The 27,332-nt window shown below is 42.1% G+C and overlaps 2 protein-coding genes across 4 annotated transcripts; both read right to left on the bottom strand.

The window, feature by feature from the left end:
- Positions 1-318: 318 nt before the first annotated feature.
- LOC124137595 (ganglioside-induced differentiation-associated protein 1-like 1) lies at positions 319-11,377 on the bottom strand. 2 transcript variants are annotated; one of them, XM_046503964.2, is made up of 5 exons: positions 11,112-11,373; positions 6,492-6,684; positions 5,345-5,503; positions 2,224-2,433; positions 319-1,205 (listed from the first exon to the last, which is right to left on the bottom strand). In XM_046503964.2, exons 1-5 carry the CDS (start codon positions 11,178-11,180, stop codon positions 982-984), a joined length of 855 nt encoding a protein of 284 aa, XP_046359920.2. In that variant the 5' UTR covers positions 11,181-11,373; the 3' UTR covers positions 319-981. The 2 variants fall into 2 exon arrangements, with proteins under 2 accessions (XP_046359920.2, XP_048254890.1); XM_048398933.1 differs by lacking the exon at positions 2,224-2,433 and having other exon boundaries at positions 11,112-11,377.
- Positions 11,378-14,608: 3,231 nt separating this feature from the next.
- LOC124137596 lies at positions 14,609-24,867 on the bottom strand. 2 transcript variants are annotated; one of them, XM_046503965.2, is made up of 9 exons: positions 24,658-24,867; positions 24,249-24,314; positions 22,991-23,202; positions 21,139-21,400; positions 20,805-20,891; positions 19,772-20,043; positions 17,625-19,149; positions 17,089-17,248; positions 14,609-16,008 (listed from the first exon to the last, which is right to left on the bottom strand). In XM_046503965.2, exons 2-9 carry the CDS (start codon positions 24,298-24,300, stop codon positions 15,450-15,452), a joined length of 3,129 nt encoding a protein of 1,042 aa, XP_046359921.2. In that variant the 5' UTR covers positions 24,301-24,314; positions 24,658-24,867; the 3' UTR covers positions 14,609-15,449. The 2 variants fall into 2 exon arrangements, with proteins under 2 accessions (XP_046359921.2, XP_046359923.2); XM_046503967.2 differs by having other exon boundaries at positions 15,866-16,573.
- Between the last annotated feature and the right edge of the window lie 2,465 nt (positions 24,868-27,332).

The following is a 27,332-nucleotide window of genomic DNA, read 5'->3' as shown; positions in this document are numbered from 1 at the left end:
ACACACACACACACACACACACACACACACACACACACACACACACACACACACACACACACACACAACACAACACAACACAACACAACACAACACACACACACACACACACACACACACCACACATACACACACACATGCACGCAAGCACACCATTTCACCTCACCAATCAACAAGCTACAAGTGTATTAAACATTACCACTGCAGGGTGTTTTTGATTCTCGAGCACGTCATATGTGTTAAAACTCATCACGTAATGTTATCCGGCGCCATGAAATATTTCCCGGCTGTATTTCTGCTTCAAGATAAAACACAACATAAATTACTGGCAACTTTATTGTAGTCTACGGTGCTTCAACTGATAAAATACAGACTCACTTATAGAGCACGATAACAAGGTCATAATTTTACATCGTTCTCATTCTTTCATGAAGGGGAATGACTTAAGAGTTCCAACAAAAATATTTATTATTAGTAGATTAAATAAGAATGATAAGTCTGCTACAAAACCGAATTGAATAATCCCTTTCAGGAAGTAAAATATACTAGACATACATACATTGTATATGGTTGTATTTATCACTTAATATGCTTTGTATCAGTTTTGATATGTAATTTCTTTGCCAACCCGATATAATAGCGAAATGTTACTGTCATATGATATTATACTGTTTGAAATATTAATATATCGTTAACGTAACGTTACAACAACAGATATACATACAGTTCCCTTCATTATTTCACTGTAGCGTACGGCCCCAACCAACTGGTTTCACGGGAGTCGTGTTGTAATTTACAGTTATGTTGATCAACGTCTTGTCAACTGTACCAAAATAAGTGTTCCTCGAGTCGAATCAACAACAACAAAAACAAAATGTACATTCCCAATGTCTAAATATGTTCGGCCATTGATTAACATCCTTGAGGATGTATCTTTCCAACACATACTTGACCGAGGACCCTGTTGTGTATTACTGTTCGTCATTTCTGCAAGCTCTTGGAATAGTTGTTCTCGAGTTCTGTGATCTTAAGGAAGGGCAGCCTCTTCTGTACCCTCTCCCAGTAGTGCCACAGCGACTGCCGCTTGTTTTGGGAGCAATAGATGGAGAAGAGACCCAGCTTCGTCAGTCTCTTCAGCAGAACCGCCAGGTTGATGTCAGCTGCCGTGAAGCCACGCCCTAACAGCCAGGTTTCACCTTCCGCACCTGCGCAGGTGCTTAGTGTCAGAATACAGTATATTTTTAAAGGGGGACTGGGAACCATTCCCAGCCTTTTTTCTTTATGTTGTCATTAATGCCATTTTGGAAATGCCTGTATAGGTGCTGTACCTGCTTTGTCAAATCAATGTTGGGTGAGTTGCGGTTAACGCGTTAACGCCCCATTGAACAGTGGTCCAGTTATATGGGGGCAGACAAACCAAGAAATCATAATCAGGGTGAATCTGCAATCATAGGATTCTGGCACGCCTAAGGGACGCTACTCTGCAAAACGAATTCCGACACATTCAGCGACTGACCCCCCCCCCCCCCCCCCCCCCCCCACACACACACACACACCGCTTTCCAAAAAGCATACTCATGCATACTAATTCAATGAAAATAATTGTATCAAATATTTTATATATCCACGTTGTATAACTTAAACCTGCATTAGCACACTTAAATCACATCTGATTTTTTTTATCGGCGTTCGAAATGAATCGTAAAAGAAAGACAACCGTCCTTTGCAATCTCACTACGACCAGAAGAACAATTAACTGTTTGATTGGCATTCTAGAAGTTGGTAGGTAAGTAAGAAAACGTATAACTTTATTGACAACAACTTCTGTTTTTTTGCATATAGCGACGTTCCGATGTAGATTCATACACCGCTATGAAACTGGAGTTATACGTTTCTTACGAGAAGATAAATTAATCAAATTGTTTTGTTTGCTTGTTTGTTTGTTGTTTAACGCCGCACTCAGCAATAATCCAGCTATATGACGGCGGTCGGTAAATAATCGAGTCTGGACCAGACGTTCAGTGATTGACATCATGAGCATCGATCCATGCGAGCCTGACCACCCGATCCCGTTAGTCCCCTCTTACGGCAAGCATTCGTCTTTTACGGCATGCATGGGTGGCTGAAGACCTATTCTACCCCGAACCTTCACGGGTCTAATCAAATTGTTGTGCACACATACATTGTCAAAGTAAGATTGGCAAATACTCTCCACCGTCTCACCCTGCTTCGCCCTGGTCAGCTGTTCTTCAACTTCGTCTAACACCGGATGTATGGTTTCAATGGCGGCCTGGATTCGTGAGGTGTCTCTCACGAGCTCTGACCTGGCCTTGACGTCAGCTGCTTTTTTTAGGTAGGCTTCTTTTAAATGGCCCTGTTCTTCCGCCATTCGAGTCAGTTTAGCCTCTTGTTGTATGAAATACTCGTCCCATCCTGGACATTAAAATGTACAATTTGGAGAATAAGCTACGGGGACTACCGATGATCTGTCCCGAAGGATTTTAACTTTCCGATTTTAACTTTTCATTTCCGAATGAAATCACTCGGGACAGATTCTCAATAGAGGCACAAAACATAGGTTAAATTATTATTAGTTATTCTCACTGAGCTTTATAAGTTGTGAATTATGCTGATTGGGTAGTTAGCCCTAATTGTTCCTCTGTTTTCATTGTTTGCGAAGCTGCCGAAGATGACGTCATCAAATGTTCATGGCCGCCCCCAAAATAGATTGAGTAGATGTTTCCACTTGTGATGTGGAAACTCAAATATTTGTTCATTTTCACAGAAAAAAAGACAACGCGTCCCACACAGAAGAACGTACTCGTAAACCTCCCTGCCCCTTGTGAATGCTGAAGAAATGCTACAAAACTGATTCTCTCGGGACTCCGTTATTCCCATATCTTATGGGTTATTTTCTAATTCCATGATAACATTTGCAATATGATTTATGTTTTAACATACACTTGACATTTTCTTTTGAGCCTGAATACTTGTTTGCAAAAAACATCTTGCTCCAATGTATTTTTACGGAAGCCTTTTAGGGCCATTTTTTTTTCGATACTCTCTTGAAATTTCAAGATACTAAGTTGAAATTTCAAGATACTAAGTTGAAATTTCAAGATATAGAAGTTGAAATTTCAAAGTAGTATAGAAAAATATATAAAAAACAAATGGCCCTAAAAGGCTTCCATAATTTTTCGTGGCAGACAATATATTTGTTTTCAACAGGCAGAAGCATATTTTTTTCAAGCACTTTCTGGGACAACATCTATTTTGGATAAAATCCCAGCAAATTGTAACGGATTGTGAATACAACAGCACGTCAGCTTCTTGTGGAATGAGGTGCGGTCGGGTAGCCTAGTGGTCAAAGCGTTCACTCGTCACGCCGAAGACCATGGTTCGATTCCCGACATGGGTACAATGTGTGAAGCCCATTTCTGGTGTCCTCCGCAGTGATGTTGCTGTAATATTGCTAAAAAGCGGCGTAAAACCATACTCACCCACTCTTGTGGAATGAAAGACCAATGTGCCGCAGACCGTTTACCAGATTTGATGAACCCACGACCTAACATTATGTTAACATTGTGGAAGATGATCTGGGATTCGACCACAATGATCCTGGGAAGACTAAGCGCTCATGACATCGAAAATGTAATGACGTTATGTCTCCTGTCTGCATCATTACCTACTTTTCACAGTCATGGGACTGCCTCCATGGTCTAGTAGATAGAGCGTCTGCCCGGAGGAGCGGAAGATCGGTGGTTCGAATCCCCGGCTGCGTCATACCAAAATACGTTTGAAGATGGTAATTGTTGTTTCCCTGCCTGGCGCTCTGCCGACTCGGAGTCAGTCAATCTCATTAAAATCAGATCTTAGTTCTCGCTACCGCTAAACAAAGATCTGAGGACATCCCATTAGGGGTCACGTCAGAACGACCTTTCATCTGACCAACCAGAGCGTCGCTTACCAGATCATGAAATGACATTTGGAGTGTGAATTCTGATAATGCAACCTCGAAAACTTTAACACGAGATATTCCGAACGATAGTTACGGGTTTAACGACTGAATCCATACAATGTAGACCATCTATTATCCATCCCAGAATGTTCTTTTGTTCAGGTTTCAAATTTGTAATCGAGAATTTGTCAATATATGTTTCGAAGCGTAGTCGCCAATTTGAAATTAGTGCCGTAAAGCACGAGAAAGCTGCCTTCTGATTGGCTAATGTCGACTTAAGTCCTTCTATCGGTCGGTCAAAGTTCGCGCAAGGTCAGTCTGACGTGACCCGTAATGGGATGTCCTCAGATCTTTGTTTAGGGGAAGCGAGACCTAAGATCTGATTTTAGTGAGATTGGGAGTCAGTATACTGTGTCTGAGTGGGGTAGCCATGTTAAAACTGCTCATGGTATTTCAGTGGGCTGACATTACATAATACAACTGGCATGTGTCCGGACTAGTACAAGCAGCTACAGCAACACGTGCATGCACGGCGCAATAAAAGTAAAATAACCTTGAACTCGACGTGAAGCCCTATTTCACAACCATGTGTCATACATCCCCTTTATAAAATAGTTTAAAGCCACATACATTATCTTTGAGTGGATTACAAACCCACTTCCCATTTCACCTCTTTATAGCATGATTTATTTACAACATTTAGCAGTGATGACACGAGCACATTATACAACGTGCAGAAGAATGCAACGGTATGACGTCATAATGCTTCAACCAGTAAATAACCTTTAGGAATTTGGTGAAATGCACATATGTAAATAGCATAAGATATTACACGGGTTTTTTTAGCCTTTAGAGGAAATGCCATGGACAATTCATAATTATAGTAGTTTTACCACATAACAGTTTATAAATATAGTAGTTTAAGGTTAAGAGTTCATAATTATAGATGTTTTAGGTGACCGTTATTGTAAACTGCAAAAGAAAGAATATACTTGAAAACTGGATTTGACCCCAAAATTACAAAGATTACCAGGCTGAAAACACTGCAAACTTAGGTTCCAAAATATAACTATGATACCGGTATGAAATACAATGTATACCAACACTGAAGAACTATATCCAGAGACCATATAATATCTATTTTATGGTCTCCGCTATATCTTGTTTGTTTCATTTCCAGCCTCCATCAAACAAGCCCGGCACTTTTACTCGAAAATTATCTTCTCGAGGCTCCCGGCACTTTTTTCGAAAATTAACTTCTCGAGGCCCGTAGATTATTCACATATAATGATCCCGATGCACTAAAGTTGTCGTACGCTGTAGACACGGTTTGTTTGTATATGTTGGTTAATAAAGTATCCTTGACGACGGAATGAGTTACCTCACCTGCCTTATCTCTGGGGGATGCCATGCCCCCCGGGGACATCTCAGGATTGTACCACAGTCCGTGAGTAAGGATCTCCACGGGGGTCTGCTTTATCAATTTTCGGAATTTTTCCACATTCTTTCCAAGATCTGTGTCTGGCGATGGCACTAGGATGGGTTCTGAAGAAGAAAACATCACCATGATATAAAACAGTTTCAAAAATATGTCTTTCTTGTTCTCCGTCGATGTTTTCACATACATTCGGCATTGATGTGTACTATTAAGAGGCGGTAATATAATTGTTTGAGGATATTGAAGTGGCATTTATAAGAAGATTACGGTTCAAGCTTAGAATACTTTACATAACTGATTTTTTTCTGAGTTGCGTCCCTTGGGCATGCCAGAAACCTATGATCGTGGGTCGAATCCCGGTTCGCCCTGATTATATTTCTAGGTTTGTCAGCACCATACCCGTGGTCGTGGGTTTGATCAAAGTGGTGAAAGTCTAAGAGCTGCATCACGTCGGGCTTTGCTCCTACATGAAGCTGACACGCCGTGATATAACTGGAATACTGTTCAAAGCGGCGTTAACCAAAACTCACTCACTCACACCTCTCAATAAATGTGTGCCGCACGTTTCTGGGATGTTCATTTGAGACAAATGATCGTGTTTTGCGTGTTTGTTCTTCACGCAAAAAAAAAAAAGACAAACAGTTATGTGTTAGACTACAACAAACCATAAGGAATAATTTGATTTATCAATTGATGTACTTTACTGAAACGTGAAGCATTATTTATTAATATTGATGGATATATCCTAACCGCTACAAGCATGCTAATTCACTACTTTAGTATGTATATAAAGATGATACACTGTATTTTTCACACCCTGACTCAATGATGGTTTTCACAGAAAGATCGTGAAGATCATTAAGAAAATACATTATAAAAAGAACATTTGCCTTTTCTGGTAAAAAAACCCATGATAATATCAAAACTGACACATATCCTGACAATGCCTACAATATTCACTCGTGAGTGCGCCACTCCTGAAAAGATCTTTGCCATGTCAATCGATGAGATAAAACTGTTATTTGACAAGAATAGAAAAAAGACAAATATCCTCTAATTCTGTGACCACTTATGAGTAACCATGGTTACACCTACCATGTGGAATCTCCCTGTCGATGTATTCGATAATGTCTTCGGACTCGGGTATCAGCTTGCCCCTGTCCCCCAGAACGGGCACCTGTCCCGCGGGGTTGATCTCCATATACCACTTGGCTGTCCCCTCTCCTTTCCCTAAGTTCACCAACCTCTCTGTAAACAGCTCTCCTTTCTCATACAGAGCCATCAGGACCTGGCAATATATGTCAACACATATCAGAGATATTATTTTGTCAGGTTTGGTTGTCAGAAAAAATGCTATTTATGTAATAGAGAAATCCCTCGAATCTGTTTATTCCACTCCAGGAATTCACATATTCTTATGATTTCTCCATTACATAAATATAATGTTTCACTACCTTCAGGCATCAACATATTCGAGGGATTTCTCCATTACATTAGTATAATGTTTCACTACCCTCCGGCATCGACATATTCGAGGGATTTCTCCATTACATAAGTATAATGTTTCACTACCCTCCGGCATCGACATATTCGAGGGATTTCTCCATTACATAAGTATAATGTTTCACTACCTTCAGGCATCAACATATTCGAGAGATTTCCCCATTACATAAGTATAATGTTTCACTACCTTCAGGTATCAACATATTCGAGGGATTTCTCCATTACATTAGTATAATGTTTCACTACCCTCCGGCATCGACATATTCGAGGGATTTCTCCATTACATAAGTATAATGTTTCACTACCTTCAGGTATCAACATATTCGAGGGATTTCTCCATTACATTAGTATAATGTTTCACTACCTTCAGGCATCAACATATTCGAGAGATTTCTCCATTACATAAGTATAATGTTTCACTACCTTCAGGCATCAACATATTCGAGGGATTTCTCCATTACATTAGTATAATGTTTCACTACCCTCCGGCATCGACATATTCGAGGGATTTCTCCATTACATAAGTATAATGTTTCACTACCTTCAGGCATCAACATATTCGAGAGATTTCTCCATTACATAAGTATAATGTTTCACTACCTTCAGGCATCAACATATTCGAGGGATTTCTCCATTACATTAGTATAATGTTTCACTACCCTCCGGCATCGACATATTCGAGGGATTTCTCCATTACATTAGTATAATGTTTCACTACCCTCCGGCATCGACATATTCGAGGGATTTCTCCATCACATAAATATAATGTGTTTTATTAGTTCCGAAATCAACATATTCGAGGGATTTCTCCATTACATAAGTATAATGTTTCACTACCTTCAGGCATCAACATATTCGAGGGATTTCTCCATTACATTAGTATAATGTTTCACTACCCTCCGGCATCGACATATTCGAGGGATTTCTCCATCACATAAATATAATGTGTTTTATTAGTTCCGAAATCAACATATTCGAGGGATTTCTCCATAACAGAAGTATAATGTTTCACTACCTTCAGGCATGATCATATTCTAGTGATTTCTGTATTACATAAGTATAATGTTTCACTACCTTCAGGCATGATCATATTCTAGTGATTTCTCCATTACATAAGTATAATGTTTCACTACCTTCAGGCATCAACATATTCGAGAGATTTCTCCATCACATAAATATAATGTGTTTTATTAGTTCCGAAATCAACAGATTCGGGTGATTTCTCCGACTTAAACTTTGTCATCGTTGAAATGTATGTTCTCTTTTAGAGACCAGAAGTTGCTGCAGTTTTACTTAACATGCGCGTTCGGAACGACCAGTGAATTCCTGGCACTGAATCGACTGCAACAACAATAGTGTGACGTCATCATTATGCTTTAAGTGTTTTCTCAGTCCCGTGTCAATCAGTTCAATTTTTCATGCATAATAGGTTCTAAAAGATCCTATTCCACGCAGGAACATCCACTGAGAAAAATGTGTTATGTGGAAACGGAACGAATGACTAATGTTTGATGTTTGCCCTTGGAGTGATAAATGAAAAAGAGAAATCATACATCTGTAAAATCCCTTTCGAACAACCAAACATTTATATAAACACCGACACCAAAACATTCATTATGAGGACAAAAATATCTTTCCGAGTCTCACTATCAGCAGCAATTCTATTTCCCCGAATATCACATGCTGTATACATGATCATACTAAGGAAGTCAAGATACGGCCTTGAAAGTCACTGTATATAACGTGGAAAAATAATGATTTGTCAGAATTTACAGTAATTACAGATATTACAGAGCCGCGAATTGAGTGTTTTTGTGGGAGTTAATGTTTTATATTGACTGTTGGCCTGGCAACATATTCAACATCACATATTTATCATTATCATGTGGGATATTGTACACCAGTGACCAGTATGAATGTCATCGGTAATCATGGAAACAGGTGCTGATTGTCCGTATGTTGACATGGCAATATGTCTTCACACCGTGAATGTCCATTTATCTGGTTGATATATGACCCAACATAATACTTTCTGAATATCATCTGATTCCATTTTCTTAAGAACCGCTTATACGTTGATTATATTGTCCACCGGGATTTGTTTTACTGCCCAGGTTTAGCTGTCCTTTCATTAACATGCCCAGACAGAATGTATCGCACTGTTTACCTGCCCTTCCGCAACACATCTACCTGCTAGTTCATCCCCACCACCATCCCCTCGCCCACTGACCACACTGACCATCTGCCCCTCCACACCCTCATCTACCTGAGGTTGTATCACATTGTCTACCTGGCCTTCCACACCCTCCATCTATCTGACTGTATCACACTGTATTCCTGCCCTTCCACACCCTCCATCTACCTGACTCTGTATCACACTGTATTCCTGCCCTTCCACACCCTCCATCTACCTGACTCTGTATCACATTGTCTACCTGGCCTTCCACACCCTCCATCTACCTGACTGTATCACACTGTATTCCTGCCCTTCCACACCCTCCATCTACCTGACTGTATCACATTGTCTACCTGTCCTTCCACACCCTCCATCTACCTGACTGTATCACACTGTATTCCTGCCCTTCCACACCCTCCATCTACCTGACTGTATCACATTGTCTACCTGGCCTTCCACACCCTGCATCTACCTGACTGTATCATACTGTAATCCTGCCCTTCCACACCCTCCATCTACCTGACTGTATCACATTGTCTACCTGGCCTTCCACACCCTCCATCTACCTGACTGTATCACACTGTATTCCTGCCCTTCCACACCCTCCATCTACCTGACTGTATCACATTGTCTACCTGGCCTTCCACACCCTCCATCTACCTGACTGTATCACACTGTATTCCTGCCCTTCCACACCCTCCATCTACCTGACTGTATCACATTGTCTACCTGGCCTTCCACACCCTCCATCTACCTGACTGTATCACACTGTATTCCTGCCCTTCCACACCCTCCATCTACCTGACTGTATCACATTGTCTACCTGGCCTTCCACACCCTCCATCTACCTGACTGTATCACACTGTATTCCTGCCCTTCCACACCCTCCATCTACCTGACTGTATCACATTGTCTACCTGGCCTTCCACACCCTGCATCTACCTGACTGTATCATACTGTAATCCTGCCCTTCCACACCCTCCATCTACCTGACTGTATCACATTGTCTACCTGGCCTTCCACACCCTCCATCTACCTGACTGTATCACACTGTATTCCTGCCCTTCCACACCCTCCATCTACCTGACTGTATCACATTGTCTACCTGGCCTTCCACACCCTCCATCTACCTGACTCTGTATCACACTGTATTCCTGCCCTTCCACACCCTCCATCTACCTGACTGTATCACATTGTCTACCTGGCCTTCCACACCCTCCATCTACCTGACTGTATCACACTGTATTCCTCCCCTTCCACACCCTCCATCTACCTGACTGTATCACACTGGAAACCTGACCTTCCACACCCTCCATCTACCTGAGGTTTCTATCACATTGTCTACCTGCCCTTCCACACCCTCCATCTACCTGACTCTGTATCACATTGTCTACCTGTCCTTCCACACCCTCTATCTCCCTGACTCTGTATCACACTGTATACACATGACGTTGTATTGATCAAACTGTCTACCTGCCCTTCCAGCTACCTCCATCCACCTGGCGTTGTATTGATCAAACTGTCTACCTGCCCTTCCAGCTACCACAATCCACCTGACGTTGTATTGATCAAACTGTCTACCTGCCCTTCCAGCTACCTCAATCCACCTGACGTTGTATTGATCGGACTGTCTACCTGCCCTTCTAGCTTCCTCCATCCACCTGACGTTGTATTGATCAAACTGTCTACCTACCCTTTCTTTAACCTCTATGCATGTTACTTGCGCCACAGTGTCTACCTGCCTTTCTATAACCCCCATGTACATGAGTTGCGGCGGTAACGTCTTCGCCAGTGTATACAATGTTTGCTCAACGACCTACTCCTTCCTTTATAACGACCTACAATTGTGTCAATGCAATTCTCTACAACTGTGCAAGTCACAGCTCACACAACACCAGAGAGTGACCTGGCGTAGTTTTAACACATTTATTAAACCGTCAGGAGAGCAAGTTCTGATTGAAGTAATATCAAATAGTTACCTGTAATTACTTTATCTTAGTAGTATTTCTGTTACCATGACGACGTCAGTACCTTACCTTTTGAGAATAGTATGATGGGGGTACATAGTATAGCGTGAAGCGAGGCCGGGACTCGTCGGCAGCCATGACAAACAGTAGGGGAGTTACTAGCTGGCTTGGACGCTCAGGTATTGCAGAGGGAGTAGCGTTGTCCCACTCCGACGACAGCTAACGCACTAGTGAAATTTCGCCCGTCATTGTCAGGTGTGTTGAACTAGATACGTTATACCTAAGTCTAATCGCTCTCTCGACGGTTTTCACACGACGATAAAGGAAATGTTACGGATTGGAGAAAACACGCTCACGAGGTTTTGGTAGACAGAGCATGCCCTGGGAAGAGGGAAAAACCACGGGGGCGACCCCCAGGGCATGCTCTGTCTACCAAAACCGAGGGAAAGTGTTTTTCCATACTTATAAACCGTCTAAATTGATTAAATGTTATAACGAGCATCTATAAATGAGGCGCTTCATTATAGCGCTTCCTTGAAGACGTGATATCATAACTTGCACGTGAAATTCGCTGACTTACCAGGCGGTCAAGAGCACTTGGATGTGTCAACAACAAAACACAACTAAAATACTTACTTTTAAATGAAAGTGAAATCTTCGGTCTCTAAATGTTTGTGTTGCAATATTCCACTTCTTTTAAACTTTTCAAATAGAAAATTCGCAAATTTAAAAGGTGTCTTTTGCTTTACAAGATTTACGACTTTAAACATTCCAACTGTTACATAGAGGTAGTTGTGACCTAACGGCTAGCAGTTACTTCACGTGCAAATTGTGCAGCATTGATAAGCACTTGTTTAAAAGCACGTGTTTTGAAACCTCGCTGTCCTTTCACCAGAGACTCTGAAGTGTAAAGATGAGCGACGACGACTTTCATTTTGTTACCCAGTCTTCATTCTCTGTACACATGACATTCAATTTTAATTGAATTAAAATTTTGAATTGCTACTTGTAGTCATTTTTTCAGTTACTTGGTTAAAACTGGGATTTGAGGTTTTACATTCAAAGTAAAACCTCCAGAACGAAAATAAAACCTCATAATAGGTTTTACTTTGAAAGTAAAGCCTCTTAATAGGTTTTACTTTGAAAGTAAAACCTCACAATAGGTTTTAATGCCTATAGAAAGAACTCTCTTACTTAAAGGAGATCCCAATGAATAGGTTTATAATTGTTATGAAGTGTTATACAGAGTAAGGTAGATGGAGGGTGTGGAAGGGCAGGTAGACAATGTGATACCGAGTCAGTTAGATGGAGGGTGTGGAAGGGCAGGTAGACAATGTGATACAGAGTCAGGTAGATGGAGGGTGTCGAAGGGCAGGTAGATAATGTGATACAGAGTCATGTAGATGGAGGGTGTGGAAGGACAGGCAGACAATGTGATACAGAGTCAGGTAGATGGAGGGTGTGGACGGGCAGGAAGACAATGTGTTACAGAGTCAGGTAGATGGAGGTTGTGGAAGGACAGGTAGACAATGTGATACAACCTCAGGTAGATGGAGGGTATGGACGGGCAGGTAGACAATGTGATACAACTTCAGGTAGATGGAGGGTGTGGACGGGCAGGTAGACAATGTGATACAGAGTCAGGTAGATGGAGGGTGTGGAAGGGCAGGTAGACAATGTGATACAGAGTCAGGTAGATGGAGGGTGTGGACGGGCAGGTGAACAGTGTAATACAGAGTCTAGGTAGATGGAGGGTGTGGACGGGCAGGTAGACAATGTGATACAGAGTCTGGTAGATGGAGGGTGTGGACGGGCACGTAGACAATGTGATACAGAGTCAGGTAGATGGAGGGTGTGGACGGGCAGGTAGACAATGTGATACAGAGTCTGGTAGATGGAGGGTGTGGACGGGCACGTAGACAATGTGATACAGAGTCAGGTAGATGGAGGGTGTGGAAGGGCAGGTACACAGTGTGATACAACATCAGGTAGATGGAGGGTGTGGACGGATGTAGACAATGTGATACAACCTCAGGTAGATGGAGGGTGTGGACGGGCAGGTAGACAATGTGATACAGAGTCTGGTAGATGGAGGGTGTGGACGGGCACGTAGACAATGTGATACAGAGTCTAGGTAGATGGAGGTTGTGGAAGGACAGGTAGACAATGTGATACAACCTCAGGTAGATGGAGGGTATGGACGGGCAGGTAGACAATGTGATACAACTTCAGGTAGATGGAGGGTGTGGACGGGCAGGTACACAATGTGATACAACCTCAGGTAGATGGAGGGTGTGGACGGGCAGGTAGACAATGTGATACAGAGTCAGGTAGATGGAGGGTGTGGAAGGGCAGGTACACAATGTGATACGACCTTAGGTAGATGGAGGGTGTGGAAGGGCAGGGAAACAATGTGATACAGAGTCAGGTAGATGGAGGGTGTGCAAGGACAGGTAGACAATGTGATACAGAGTCAGGTAGATGGAGGGTGTGGACGCGCAGGTACACAGTGTGATACAACCTCAGGTAGATAGAGGGTGTGGAAGGGGAGGGAGACAATGTGATACAGAGTCAGGTAGATGGAGGGTGTGGAAGGGCAGGTACACAATGTGATACAGAGTCAGGTAGATGGAGGGTGTGGACGGGCAGGTACACAGTGTGATACAACCTCAGGTAGATGGAGGGTGTGGACGGGCAGGTACACAGTGTGATACAACCTCAGGTAGATTGAGGGTGTGGACGGGCAGGTACACAGTGTGATACAACCTCAGGTAGATGGAGGACTCTCCATCTAGCACTAGCATCAAGAGAAAGCATGCAGAGGAAATAATTGAGAGATCGAGGACCAATGTCTCCACGACACTTTCATCGCCCAAGCTACATATTTCTAGCACTGCCGGCATATAGCTGGAATATTGCTAAGTGCGGCGTTAAACAACACACAAACAAACATATTTCTTGCAACACGCGAGTAGTCATATAAGTGTTATCTGTGTAACGTAAAGTCCCTCCTCTTAAGGTTGTCACAGCTTTGCTGCAGATTTAGAAAACAAACATTGCAACGGACTGTACATATTTACATCAAGGATAAGGGCTGGAGCGAACCGATTGCAGTGTTGTGTTCTGTGATTCCCTTCCAGTTGTTAAAGAAGAGTTGTTTCCCTTTGTACACTGTGCTGCCGTTCTACCCCAACCGTTCTTGTTTTCATTCAATCTCTAAAATGATCCAAGGGGTCAGAGTTGCCTCCCTTTTGGTTAATAGCACAACAAAACTGGAGGAAAACATAGATCACAGTTTATTAGCTGAGAAAATAATATATATCGCCACTATCAAGCTAAACATACATATTGTAAAATCAGTTCAAACAAACACACTAAGCCAGTTCAGTATGAATCGACATAAATGAGTGAGTGAGTATGGTTTTACGCCGCAATATTCCAGCAATATCACGGTGGTGGACATCAGAAATGGGCTTCACACATTGTACCCATGTCGGGATTCGAACCCGGGTCTTCGGCGTGAAGAGCGAACGCTTTAACCACTAGGCTACCCGACCGCCCCCATTCGACATTCGAATGTAAATATATAGACATAAAGAGTAATACAACATTGCAGTTTCAGTGACTATATACTTAAATAGCAGTGACAATGTTATAGATGTTAGACAAATTCTTCTTTTCTGTTTTAGGCAAATGGTTTTTTTCCTGATTTTTGTCAGTTACACGAGATAATATGTCTGTCGATTTACAGTGGAGTAACCCAAACGACACTAAAGAAATGCTAAAATGTTATGTCCATTGAATATATAATGGTCGCAGAGCCATGAATGTCGAAACTGTCGAAACTGTAAACATGAACTGGTCATTAACTGTTACTCAAACTAAACAAAATACTCAACGGTCATTTGATAAATATAAACTTAAACACAAAAAGTGTTTGAAGGGTCCGTACAGGTATTAGTATGGAACATGTATTACCGCCACTTGAACATCTGATGTAAACGGGGGCACGAGCACATTAAGCACACACACCGTGATATACTCATCGCCAAAAGAAACGCGAAGCATAGAAACATATAGAGAAGTATGTACGTTAAGAAGAGATGTGTCCAATGTGATGACGAAGCTAACTATCAGTCAAGTGTTACCACAGAGTGTCTATATTCTTATCACGAATTGCTGCACTAGACAAACGGTTCATCTCGTCATGGATCTATGACGTCACATGTGATCCGGTCATGAGCGTCGGTTCACACAACATACAAGTATGTTCGTTTGTGCATCAAACCAATCTTATATCTCTTGAATATGAGTATTTCTTCACATATTAACCAACATTCGCTTTTCTTTTGGCGGTGAGTATATAATACTGTTAAAAGGAGCCTTAAACCCAACTCACTCACTCACTCACTCTGATATAGACTTGACAGGTCGACTCAGGCCAACAGCCTTACACATGTCATTGCATACAGGGTGGACCTCTAACCAGAATTTATCCATGCCTTTCTCCTGATGGTCATAAGGACTAAATTTCTCCATGCCGCTTGTGTGGAACTGTGGGTCGGTGAGGTAGATGACGCCACTGTCCTCACTTCCCAGCCACCCCTGGATGTCCACGATCATCAGTGTGCCCTGGGACTCGCAGAAGGAGAAGTGGGTCAAGGCCGTGGCAAGCTCCTCCCCGCGATGCTCCCTCTTGTTAGAGAAGGCCAGGTTGTTGGTGAGCTTGATGAAGTCACCATGGAGGTACGGCTCCACGTTGATGCAGTCCTCGAGACGTCCGTCCGGGGTCAGCAACTGCAGGTGGGCAGCAGGCAGGAACTGCACCTGGATGTCCCGCTTGTAGTTCTGCAGGGCTTCGTTGAACTTGAGGACATAGTGGCCAGCCATCATCTGACATACCACATCCTGCATGTAGCGTGTTACAGAGTGATGCCGCGAAGACCTGTACCGTTTGCCCACATATCTGAAACACAGCAAAGTTGTTTGAAATGTGCATATTGATAAACAGTCGAGCCTCATTCTCTCGCGGGAATCCTGCAGTGATGCCGCGAAGACCTGTACCGTTTGCCCACATATCTGAAACACAGCAAAGTTGTTTGAAATGTGCATATTGATAAACAGTCGAGCCTCATTCTCTCGCGGGAATCCTGCAGTGATGCCGCGAAGACCTGTACCGTTTGCCCACATATCTGAAACACAGCAAAGTTGTTTGAAATGTGCATATTGATAAACAGTCGAGCCTCATTCTCTCGCGGGAATCCTGCAGTGATGCCGCGAAGACCTGTACCGTTTGCCCACATATCTGAAACACAGCAAAGTTGTTTGAAATGTGCATATTGATAAACAGTCGAGCCTCATTCTCTCGCGGGAATCCTGCAGTGATGCCGCGAAGACCTGTACCGTTTGCCCACATATCTGAAACACAGCAAAGTTGTTTGAAATGTGCATATTGATAAACAGTCGAGCCTCATTCTCTCGCGGGAATCCTGCAGTGATGCCGCGAAGACCTGTACCGTTTGCCCACATATCTGAAACACAGCAAAGTTGTTTGAAATGTGCATATTAATAAACAGTCGGGCCTCATTCTCTCGCGGGAATCAATTTGAATTTTGTCAGCAAACACATAATCTCTTATTATCCGCGGTGTGTATCATTCCCCTTCACATGTATTAGATTACGAAGTTGGAATGTTTAACTATACATACATAGTAGGGGCAGCTATTTGATTTTTAGGGGGAGGGGGTGTCCTGTTTTTATTAAAAAATTTCTGTTCCCCAAAATGTTTAATACAAATATTTTGTACCCAGCAAAATCCCCCTAAAGAGGTTTGGCACCTCCAATTTGAGGATATTGTTCAAAGAGCTGACTGAAAATATATTCCTTTCAGTCCATCCCCAGAATACTAAATGGTCCATCCCTTGCAAAATTTCCCGAGGCAAGGGTGTTAACCGACTACAAATGTCCAGTTTCCACTTTTAAAGTCAGCTAAATCTCCTGCCTCGGAAGATGTCCCTTGCATCAAGGAAGATCAGGAGTGGCCTACCGTCCTCTGGGTTCGTCTTGGTGCAGGAACTGAACGTGGTAGGCATCTCGACAGTGCCCTCTCTTCCCCTCTGCCAGATCTAGCTTCTTCCCAATATATACCAGAGTACTCTGTGCTGTCCAGTCACCAGTGGCGGGGTTGTACGTCAACAGGAATGATCCTGAACAAATCATCTCCATGAACATGTGAACTTGTGTGATGGATGGATAACAACTACTGTTACGGAGATTCAACAACGACAGGAACTGTTTCGCAGAATGAATAAGTCTTCCAAAGGTTTTGAAACAATTCTACTAACAATCAAATTTTAATAGATGAAACTAAGGTTAATTTTGCATCAATTAGTACAAAATCATATGACATACCAATCATATGAACCTCTCAGTGTAAATGTAATTTTAGTTACGCTGACAAAAGGCCAGTCCGTTTTTTATAACCTCTCACGAGGGCAATTCCCACTTTTACATGAATGTAAACGTTTGAGGTTATTTTTAATTTTTCACTTTGATATTTAGAAAACAAAAGACACTACTTACTTCGAAGCTTATCCGCGGGAGATTCCGGCTGTGGCAGTGGTGGACGCCAGTTGCTTAGATACTCTGCAGGGTCATCGGTTGTGATGCTCTTGCCAAGATCCATTTCTACAAGAGAATCTGTCAATGTTGTCCTTGAAAGGTCAACAAGAGGCTGTAACTCAGGAACATCAGTATTCTCATTCAACTGCCTTTTCTTCCTATCGTCCTCGCTTCTCATCGGCTGATTGGGAATGTCATGTGGGTGGAGGAACATACTGTGAACATATTCAGATGTTTCGCTTGGTTTTGTTGTTGCATCCTGGTCTACCAAATTATTCTCTTTGGTTACCTGTTTTCTTTGTTCAGTACTTTCTCTGCTTTCTATGGTTTTGTTCACATACGGTTCTGATAGATTCACGAGGAGATCTTTGCCCGTCGGTGAGGATGATGCCTCATCCAGGTCCTGGGCACTTTTACATGGCACCGGGGAGGAGAAAAAGGCTGGATCCACAGGAAGACCTACACATTTATGTTTATATATCTGCCACTGCTTCTTGAGATCCCCAACTCTACCTGGTGTCATCTGGGGATAGGTGTAACAGCCTTGAGTCTTCTCTTCATTGCCGAGGGATGTTCTTTCCTGTTGGAAGCTGTAGGTCCATGCTTTTAGGGGAGTTTCCTTCCTTCGCCTGGTTTTCTGAACAGATTCATCTGTTGCTCTTAGGATATCCGTATCCTCTGGGTTGTGGGTATTGAATGATGATCCTATTGAAGGCTCTGTTTCTGCTCTTCCCAAACAAGGGGGAATAGTTTCTGCTTCATTTGGTTTGCGGTCTGAAGTTTCTGGTTTTGTCATTTTGGAGACTCCTTTGATGGAATGCTTCTGAGATGTCTGCCCCCCATGTTGTCTTTCTAGAGAGTTCATTCCTCGCTTTGTGAGCGACCTATCCCCATCTAGTTCCGGGGCCTTATCTTCTCCCAGTTTCAGAGACGCCCCTCCTCCTTGAGACCCCATTCTTCCCTGAGACCTCCCTCCTTCCTGAGAAATCCCTCCTTTCTGAGATGACACTCCTCCCTTAAATCCATCTTTTCCTTTCTGAGAGCCATCTTCTCTTTTAGATTTCTCCCCATTCTGTTGCCTATCCATGCTCTCTTTCTCTGCTACCTTCCCTTCAAGCTCAGGTAGATCAAGGATTGTTAAAGACAAGTTCATAATCTTCACTGTCCTTGATGTATGGTCCAGCTGGGCAGCCTGGCCGGCGACTTGATGGCTACACAGATGCAGGAATAACTCCATGCTCAGTTGCTGCAGGTACTCGGCAAGGTCTCGGTCCTGCTGAATCGGAGTGAGTGACAACGTAAGGCTTATCATGAATAGAGCGCGAACAAACTCATGGAACTGTTCCAAACTCCTCAGTGCTGAAATGGTCTTGTGGGCACTCAAGCAGGACTTCATCTCCTTCAGGACTGTCTGAAACAACTTGTATTCCTCTTGGACAGATGGTCTCAATATAGCATACTTCAACAATGATACATCCGCATCCAGCTGAAATAACACGAGGAACGTATATAATTACAGTTACAATAACAATGTGAATGAGAATAATAATGCCAAAGACAATGACAATAACAATAACAATAACAATTGTAAAATCAAACCACAAAGGTTTTTTTCATTTCATTGCCAGACAACATTTCAACAAACTGTGTTAATGTGTAACAGGTGTAAATGCCACAAAATACATGGCATTGGCATTATGAAATTATAAGACCACCAGATGTCATGTGAGCTTAGTCATAAGGGTCAGGTCTCCAACTCAAAGGCATGCATTGTTCATACCTTCTTATTTGTCATATTGGGTTTTTAGAAGCATGTGATTCCAAACACCTCTTTTATAAAGATATATATTGATACAAAAGACATCTTTCCCGAGCATGCATGCATGTTTACAGATTCACTAGGGTAGCAATATATGTGCAGTTGAATAAGATGGAGAGTTCCGTTTAAACAATGGCATGAGGATTTTACAAATTTGGACAATTTTCTTGATGTTCCTAATCGTGAATTTTTGAAAAGTAGATTAATGTGTTTTATGTTGTAGACATAATTTTGTACCTCTGATGCCACTGATTGCGGCCTGGGTGTAAATAAAAGTTCAGTTCAGTACCTGATGTTTTGAGCGGTACAGACTCTCGTGAATATTTTGTATGTAGCGGACAGCTTCAATGCCGGTCAAGTAGGACTGGTGGCAGGGATGATGGGACTCAAAGTCTTTGGGAAATCTTTGCCGGACTTGTTCGTAGTCGTTGAGTGACAACTTCCCAATACATCTTGTCAGCAGCCCCAGACACGATGCTATACCCTTGTCGTCCGGTTCTCCCAGGGAGGCAAACAACTGGATTGATTGTAACAGAGGCTCCACGGCTTCTTTCATCATACCTGCAAAGAAACTTAAAGAGTTGGGTTTAACGCCACTTTGAACAGTATGCCAGTTATATCCCGGCGTGTCAGCTTGATTTGGGAGGAATGCAGGTCTTGGACGTTTACCAATTTGGTGAAACACACGAGCATGGGTATAGTGCTGACACACCGATAAACACGATCAGGGGGAATAGCACGGACAATGATGCCGAGTAAAATACACGTAGGCATCTCAGGATCGTGTTGGTGGTTGAAACATCCTACACAGTCTCCCCACACTGCACATATGTGCATGGTATTCTGGATCTTTTCCTGCTATAGCCATTACACATGAAGTGTGTACATACCATGCACAAATAAGTTTATCAAAAGGGTGATGGTAACATTTGGCTAAAATGGTTCCCAAATCTTTGGCTTTGACACGTATAGGGAAGAAGGCTACTTCGTCTTCATCCAGATCTCCGTTTTGAACGTCCAATTCCAAGTTTATTACATTTTGACTTCTTTCAAAACATTCAATTTCCGTGACGTCATTTTACTAGTACTAGTCTGTCTCACAGACCCTAAAGAAAAAAATAATAAAAAAGCAGCCCAACTCAAGTCTGGAATGATTTGGCAAGTCTAGATTGCCTCAGCCGACTGTTCCAGGCTCCATTTGGATTTTTATTTTTTATATTTTTTAGATATATTTTTGTAAAAAACAAAACGTTTTTCTGGGACTAAATGTCAGTCTATCATTTAACCTGATGGACCAGTTGTTCAACATACAGATAACTCACCCAGATTGTGCATTATATTGCCCTTAATCTTGATAACCTCTGCCTTTGTGGTGACATACTGGTCCTCGTCGGCGTACCTCCATTCCCCTACAAGCATACACACACTTCAGTCGTAATGGACAGGAGTTGGGCTCAGATATGTGACAGTACAAGAACGATTAGCCTCATTTGTGTGTCGAGAATTAAAATTGCAAAGTAGAGAAGGAATTCTTGGCTATATGTACTGACAGGATGTGTATATTCAGGCTGTTTAATGCCCACTAAGCAGCCGTTCAGCTATAGGACGGCGGCCTGTAAAAACTAGTGATCGAATCGAAACCAGACAGCGATCTACCTGGATTCCCCTTGGGTCTAATGAGGACTTGGTTGAGGACCTGGATAGCACCATGGAGATCCCCCTCGTCCTTCAACAAACGGGCTTTCCTCACTTGGATCTGGGGAGCGATGGACACTTCTGGACATTTTTCTTTTATAAATTCCACAACTTGCAGCAGAGGTTTGGACGTCCCAGACCAATAGGACGCCCGGTCCACGGTAAAGGCAATACAGGCGGCCATCTTGAAATCTCTCGCTTTTATGGCCAGGTCGATGCACCTCTGTGGATATACGGTGAAATCACGCGTGAAAGTTGTAGATTAACACTGCTGTGAACGTTATTTCAGTTATATCATGGCGGAGGAACACGGGTGGCACAGTCGTCTAAGTGGTCGCAATCAACTGTACAGAGTTGCGTCCCTTCGGCGTGGCTCGTTGGCTCAAATCCCGGTTTGGTCGGATTAGGTTTCATGGTTTGTCAGCGCTATACCCGTGTTCGTGGATTTCACCAAAGTAGAACAAGTGTAAGACCTACATCACTTGAGACTTGTCTCATACATGAAGCTGACACGCTGTGATATACCTGAAACAAACCCAACTCACCCACTCGCTATATCAGGACGTGCCAGTTAAGTGAAAGAGTGAGTGAGTATGGTTTTTACGCCGCTTTTAGCAATATTCCAGCAATATCATAAAGGAGGGGACCCATTGTGAGGAGGGTCGTGGACGTCTACAATAATGATGAAACCCAAGAACATGCGTATATTCTGCTGACCATAGGCGGATCCAGAGGAATGGTGAGATTTGTGGGGTGTGTCGAGGGGGACCGAACTCCTCTCTCTCTCCCCTCCCCCCTTTTTTTGAAAACCAAATGTAGTATTTTGTAGGCAGTAAATTTATCTGAGAGAATATTTTGATATTTTGGACCCCTTCCTTTAAAAAACCTGGATCCGCACTTGCTGACTAAGGATCACAGTCGTGGCGAATCTTGGATTCGAACCCACGACCAGCGGATACTGAACGATCTCCCAATTTTCCCATCTTCCCGAGGCAAGAGAGGTAACTGACTTTAAAAGTCCAGTTTCCACCCTTGCCGAACTATGCTGGAGTTACTGGGCTCGATCGTAGCGCCACCAGTGGCTATTACCAGTCATGTCCCTTCTAAGCCTCTCTTATGGACCAATCAGATTCCACTTCACGTGTCACTTGTGTTTGCTTCACACAAAATGGTGGCGCCCAGTCCGGACGATCTGATCGATAATCAAGATCTATATTGTGATAAAACGGATCTTACATCGCGAAATGCATCAAATCACGTGAGCACCTTGATTATAAACATGAAAAGATTTGGAAAATATCTGCTGACAACGAGTTGGCGGTGCACATGCTTTGCAAATCCTGCATAGACTCGTTAGCCCAGCCAAAATGTAACTCCATAATACCAGCCTAGTTCGGCAAGGGTGGAAACTGGACTTTTAAAGTCAGTTAACTCTCTTGCCTCGGGAAGATGAGTGTTCCTCAAGCAGCCAAGTCTGAAACACCGGGAATGTTCTCAGATAACGTTGATGATATTTTGGACCCCTTCCTTTTAAAAATCCTGGATCCGCACTTGCTGCCTGAGGATCACAGTCGTGGCGAATCTTGGATTCGAACCCACGATCAGCGGATACTGAAAGATCGCCCAGTGTTCCTCAAGAAGCCAAGTTTGAAACACCGGCAATATTATCAGATAACGTTAATGTACAGGTTTGAAACACATAATTCAAAGTATGTGTTAACATGTTATACTTCACGTGCGGTTGTGTCAATAAAGTGTTCTCAACTTATGCTAAGAATACCTCGGATATATTGTTTATTGATTATTTACTCACATACAATACTTCCATCTGGTTCATTGATGAGATTTTATCGTTTGGAGCTGTCATCATTTCAGGGGTGGCGTCCGGCGGTAGAAAAGGGCGCTTTTGTTTCCCAGCGTCATCAATCAGTTTTCGTATAGTCGGTGGAAGAAGAGCTAGCCACTGTTGTAGTCTTTCTGTTGCTGTGGTTGGCACAGTGGGTCCATAGATGACCGCTTGGATTCCTGCAAACCACGAGTCACATGTCAATAGATGTGGGTACGGCATTTTACCTTTTGAATGAACTTTTACACCATGTGGCCAAACGTTTAGCTCGTTAATTCCTTCACATCCCGCTATTGTTTATTTGTTTGTTGTTTTACGCCACACTATTCCAGCTACATGACGATAGTCTGTAAATATTCGAGTAATGTCCCCGATTTAAAAAGGCAACTCTCACATCGGAAAATAGTTGGGCTGGGACGAGTCCAAATTTACTACCCGGGTACCCACTTCCCTATTACCCGACCCGTGTACCCACTGTAGATATCTAGAGATAGGTACAAACTGTCCGATTTGGAAAAGTTTGACCGTAGCCCTGGCAAAATGTGTTTAGATATACGTGTAAATCAATCTGGTCATGTAGACACTGAAGTTTAGTGCATGAAATTTTATCTTTATTCAGACATATAAAAGTCAGATGGAATGGGTGCATAGTCAGAAAGAAATGGGTACCTTAGTGACTTATAGTGTAACCCATAGAGTTTTAGATAATTTTTGTCATTAAACCATGGGTCCGGGTAGTCCTGTGGTTACCCGGGTCCAACTCAGGACCCACCCGACCCGAGTACCCGAGTTAGAAAATAGATTTGTTTGTTTGTTGTTTAACGTCGCATCTAGCAATATTGTTGATAATGGAATCTGGATCCAGCAATCCAGCGATTGAGATTATGAGCCACGATCTAGGCCGTCGGTGCACGATTAATTAATTTGCAGGAAAAGCCATTCCAGCTGAAAACAATCCATATATAGTTTTCACTTATAAGGCACGTATCTGTGTTCCTGAGTGATGGAGAAACTAGACGCGTGTGATGCTGATGAAAGATTCAAGAACGACATATTTATATAAATGGGGTGAATAAATACAAGTGTAAAACGATAAGATTACTGCGTACACAGACATTCACTGCTTAGTTAGTTTGGGAACAGTCATAAAAGTGCCAAAAAATTGTTGGTTTAAATTAGACAGGTCTACGGCGAACATATATAAAATACATTTAAACTTGTTTACCTTCATCGGTAATTGGCTGCAGACCAAAATATTTCAACACGTTGTCTGACATCTTGAATAGTGGCCCTGTTCAAGAGAACATGAATACTAGAATTGGAAAAAGAAGAAGTTTTGAAGCAAGGATTACTGATATCCCTCGAGGTCAGGTCACAGCAACCTCGACGATATATCATTTACAATCAGTGTCGCCGATATTCAGGCTGCACTTAGGCACATATTACACATATTGTATTATTATTATCATTAAATGAACTTTACAAATGGTTACGACAAAACAGTGATTGACTTATTTTTTTAATTTGAATTTTGACAATACGCCTTTAAAATTTGAAATTACCAGCATGGCGACGTCAGTCGATACACATGCCCCGCCCCGCTTCATTTCACTAGTATAACCACGCCTACTTACTTGATTGAACGTGCAGTAGGCTCAGTGAATCGGTGCTTGACCAAAGCCGTCAGTAAAAGTTATTGTTGGTTTCATTGTTGTAATTAGTTCTAAACTAATTATAATTGATCTGATTACGTGTACAATGACGTCATAGCTAAACTTTGCAATCATTCATCCCTTTTGGTCGGCTATGCGCGTGCGTGAGCTTTCGTTTCATCAGTTCGGGACTTGGGGATTCCCCGTATTGTCACGTGACCTATATGCTACTAGACAACAACTAGTTTAAAGAGCAGGTTTATCGAAAGACCTCCTCCGATCAACCCGAAATTGTGAAGTATCCTAACTGGCATTTCACAAGCCTATATTCGGACATCGGTGTAATAGTTTGAAATAACTAGAACAATAAAGTTTAACTTGCAAACACGCTAAGGAAAATATCAGAGACCACTTAACAATATTGCAGAAAAATAGTTACAGTTGTCAGCTGAACGAAATATACAAAACAAGCCACTGGGTGCAATTTCAGTTTCGGTGTAGTTCATCCTCGATTACCAAGCCTGATATACATAATTATCCGTCCTATTTCAATCACGATAACAAACTGAATATGCAATGCACTGGATTGCCGAGGATAGGTGTTGTTTAAGGCACTGCTATTCACCCTGCAGAGTTGCATCCCTTAGCCTAGTCAGGATCCGCTGATCGCTGGTTCGAATTATACATTTTTCCATATTATATTATATTATTTGTCTATCAGCGCAACGTTAAAGATCCTGTTCGTTGCGTTCGTCAGACTCGTAAATGTCTTCGAGGCGGGTGACTTTTGTCTTTTCCGTTGACACGCTGACACCGGTCGTGGTATAACTGAAAAAGGCCGCGGTATACCTGAAATAGTCTCATCTTTAATGTGTTCACACTGAATGTGTTAAACTGAATATTACAATGTGGTCGTATTTCTATTCCTCACATTCATAGATCTCATAAATTTATATGTTTGTATTTTATCAACAATTTTGGTTCACTGTGTACACGTACATACATGTATATATTTTAACTTATCTCTTTAACGGTTCTCGTGGTCCAGTGGATAGATGGTACGGAGAGCGGGGGGTCGGGTGTTTGAACCCCGACAGCGTCATACCAAAAGATGGTACTTGTTGTTTCCATGGCTGACTCTCGGCACTAAAGAGATAAAACGAGACCTGGTCGTCTCGGACTCAGTATACTGTGTATGAGTATGGTATCCATGTTAAACTGCAGCATGGTATCTCACATGTAAAACCTTTGTCAAACAAGTTATGTGACTGAATCTTGTTACAGTCTACACCGAAACGTCGCCTCGTTTGCGATAAAGAAGTTGTTTATCCATGAGAACTTTTGCCTTGCCCAGTGTGTCTAAGGGAGAGGGGAGACAACCGGAGGTGTCTTGTCAGTTGAAAGGGGCGATTTGTAGCTTTGTGGTAATAAGTCGTTCGCCCACCGAGTTCGATTCCCCAGTTGGGGAATTTCTGTTGAAGCCCTTTTTCGCGTCCCTGGTGGTAAGGGAGGACCTGCAATTATAAATGCTGTATAATTTCGTAAAGAACGTTTAATCTGCTCTACGTAAATAAAATCACAACTAAATATAGAATATCCTCTGCACGTCCAAACCGGGCAACGTTAATTCCGACAATAGTCCATTTGGTGCTGGTCATAAGACCCGTTTTGAAAACCATACCATGTGTTATAGATATTTGGAAAGCTCCTGGCATTCGACCGCAACACTAAAATATATCAAAACCACCAAATATATTTTTGAGATCGTAAGGGTATTACCTGAGTGACCGCACACTAGAAGCTCGTATTGTGACCTATTTCAAGGAATCCATCTGGGTCTTTCTGATACGAACCTTATTTTCCAAAAAATCTGTTGAAACCCGTCTGTCGAAAGGGTGTTTATTCTGTTTGTAATTTTCTTCATTTGTACAGCGAAGAGGTACAATTTCTTTACAAATTAAGTGAATTAAAATGATGCAAATATATTTCGGTGATATTCCAAATATGTCACAGAAGAACAAACTAATAAATCTTAGTCTGTCTTACAGACCCTGATACAAATATATGAAATACAGCCCATGCAAGTCAATAATATTTGGCAAGTCTAGATTTCTGCAGTATCTGAAAATGAAGAGGGTCTCTGGGCTCCTTTTTATTAAGAAAATTTAACAACTATTTTTTCTGTACGATATGTTCATTTCAGAGACTAGATTTTAGTCTATAAAAATCTGTTATTATCGAGTCCTGACCATGCCAATATGATTGATTTATCTGAAACCAATGACCCTCAACCTGCAGTCCATCGGGTCAATGACAATCGTTTACGCATGGTATAATTGGTTATATAATTTTATTAATCGAAATTTGTTTAATCTCGTAAATACATACATACACGAACTAGACGGGAACTATTACTTGAAATTAATTGGTGTACTTACGCGCAATAAGTAACATTGTTTAACGTTTTATTCCCGCATCCTTATTGACAGACAGAAGATCTTATTTGTCTCTCACTCGTAGGATACATGCGTAACACATGTTATAGTACACACAATAAAACTACTCACGACCAATCGACCCGCGATTTACGAGATACAATATATTACAGAGATACATATATACTTAGATACTTAAACATATACAAGTTTTGACGACTT

This window comes from Haliotis rufescens, unplaced genomic scaffold (genome assembly GCF_023055435.1).
Source record: "Haliotis rufescens isolate VD_foot unplaced genomic scaffold, xgHalRufe1.0.p SCAF_19, whole genome shotgun sequence".
NCBI lineage: Eukaryota > Metazoa > Mollusca > Gastropoda > Lepetellida > Haliotidae > Haliotis > Haliotis rufescens.
Note: the sequence above shows the minus strand (reverse complement) of the source record. Positions and strands in the feature narration are given on the sequence as shown.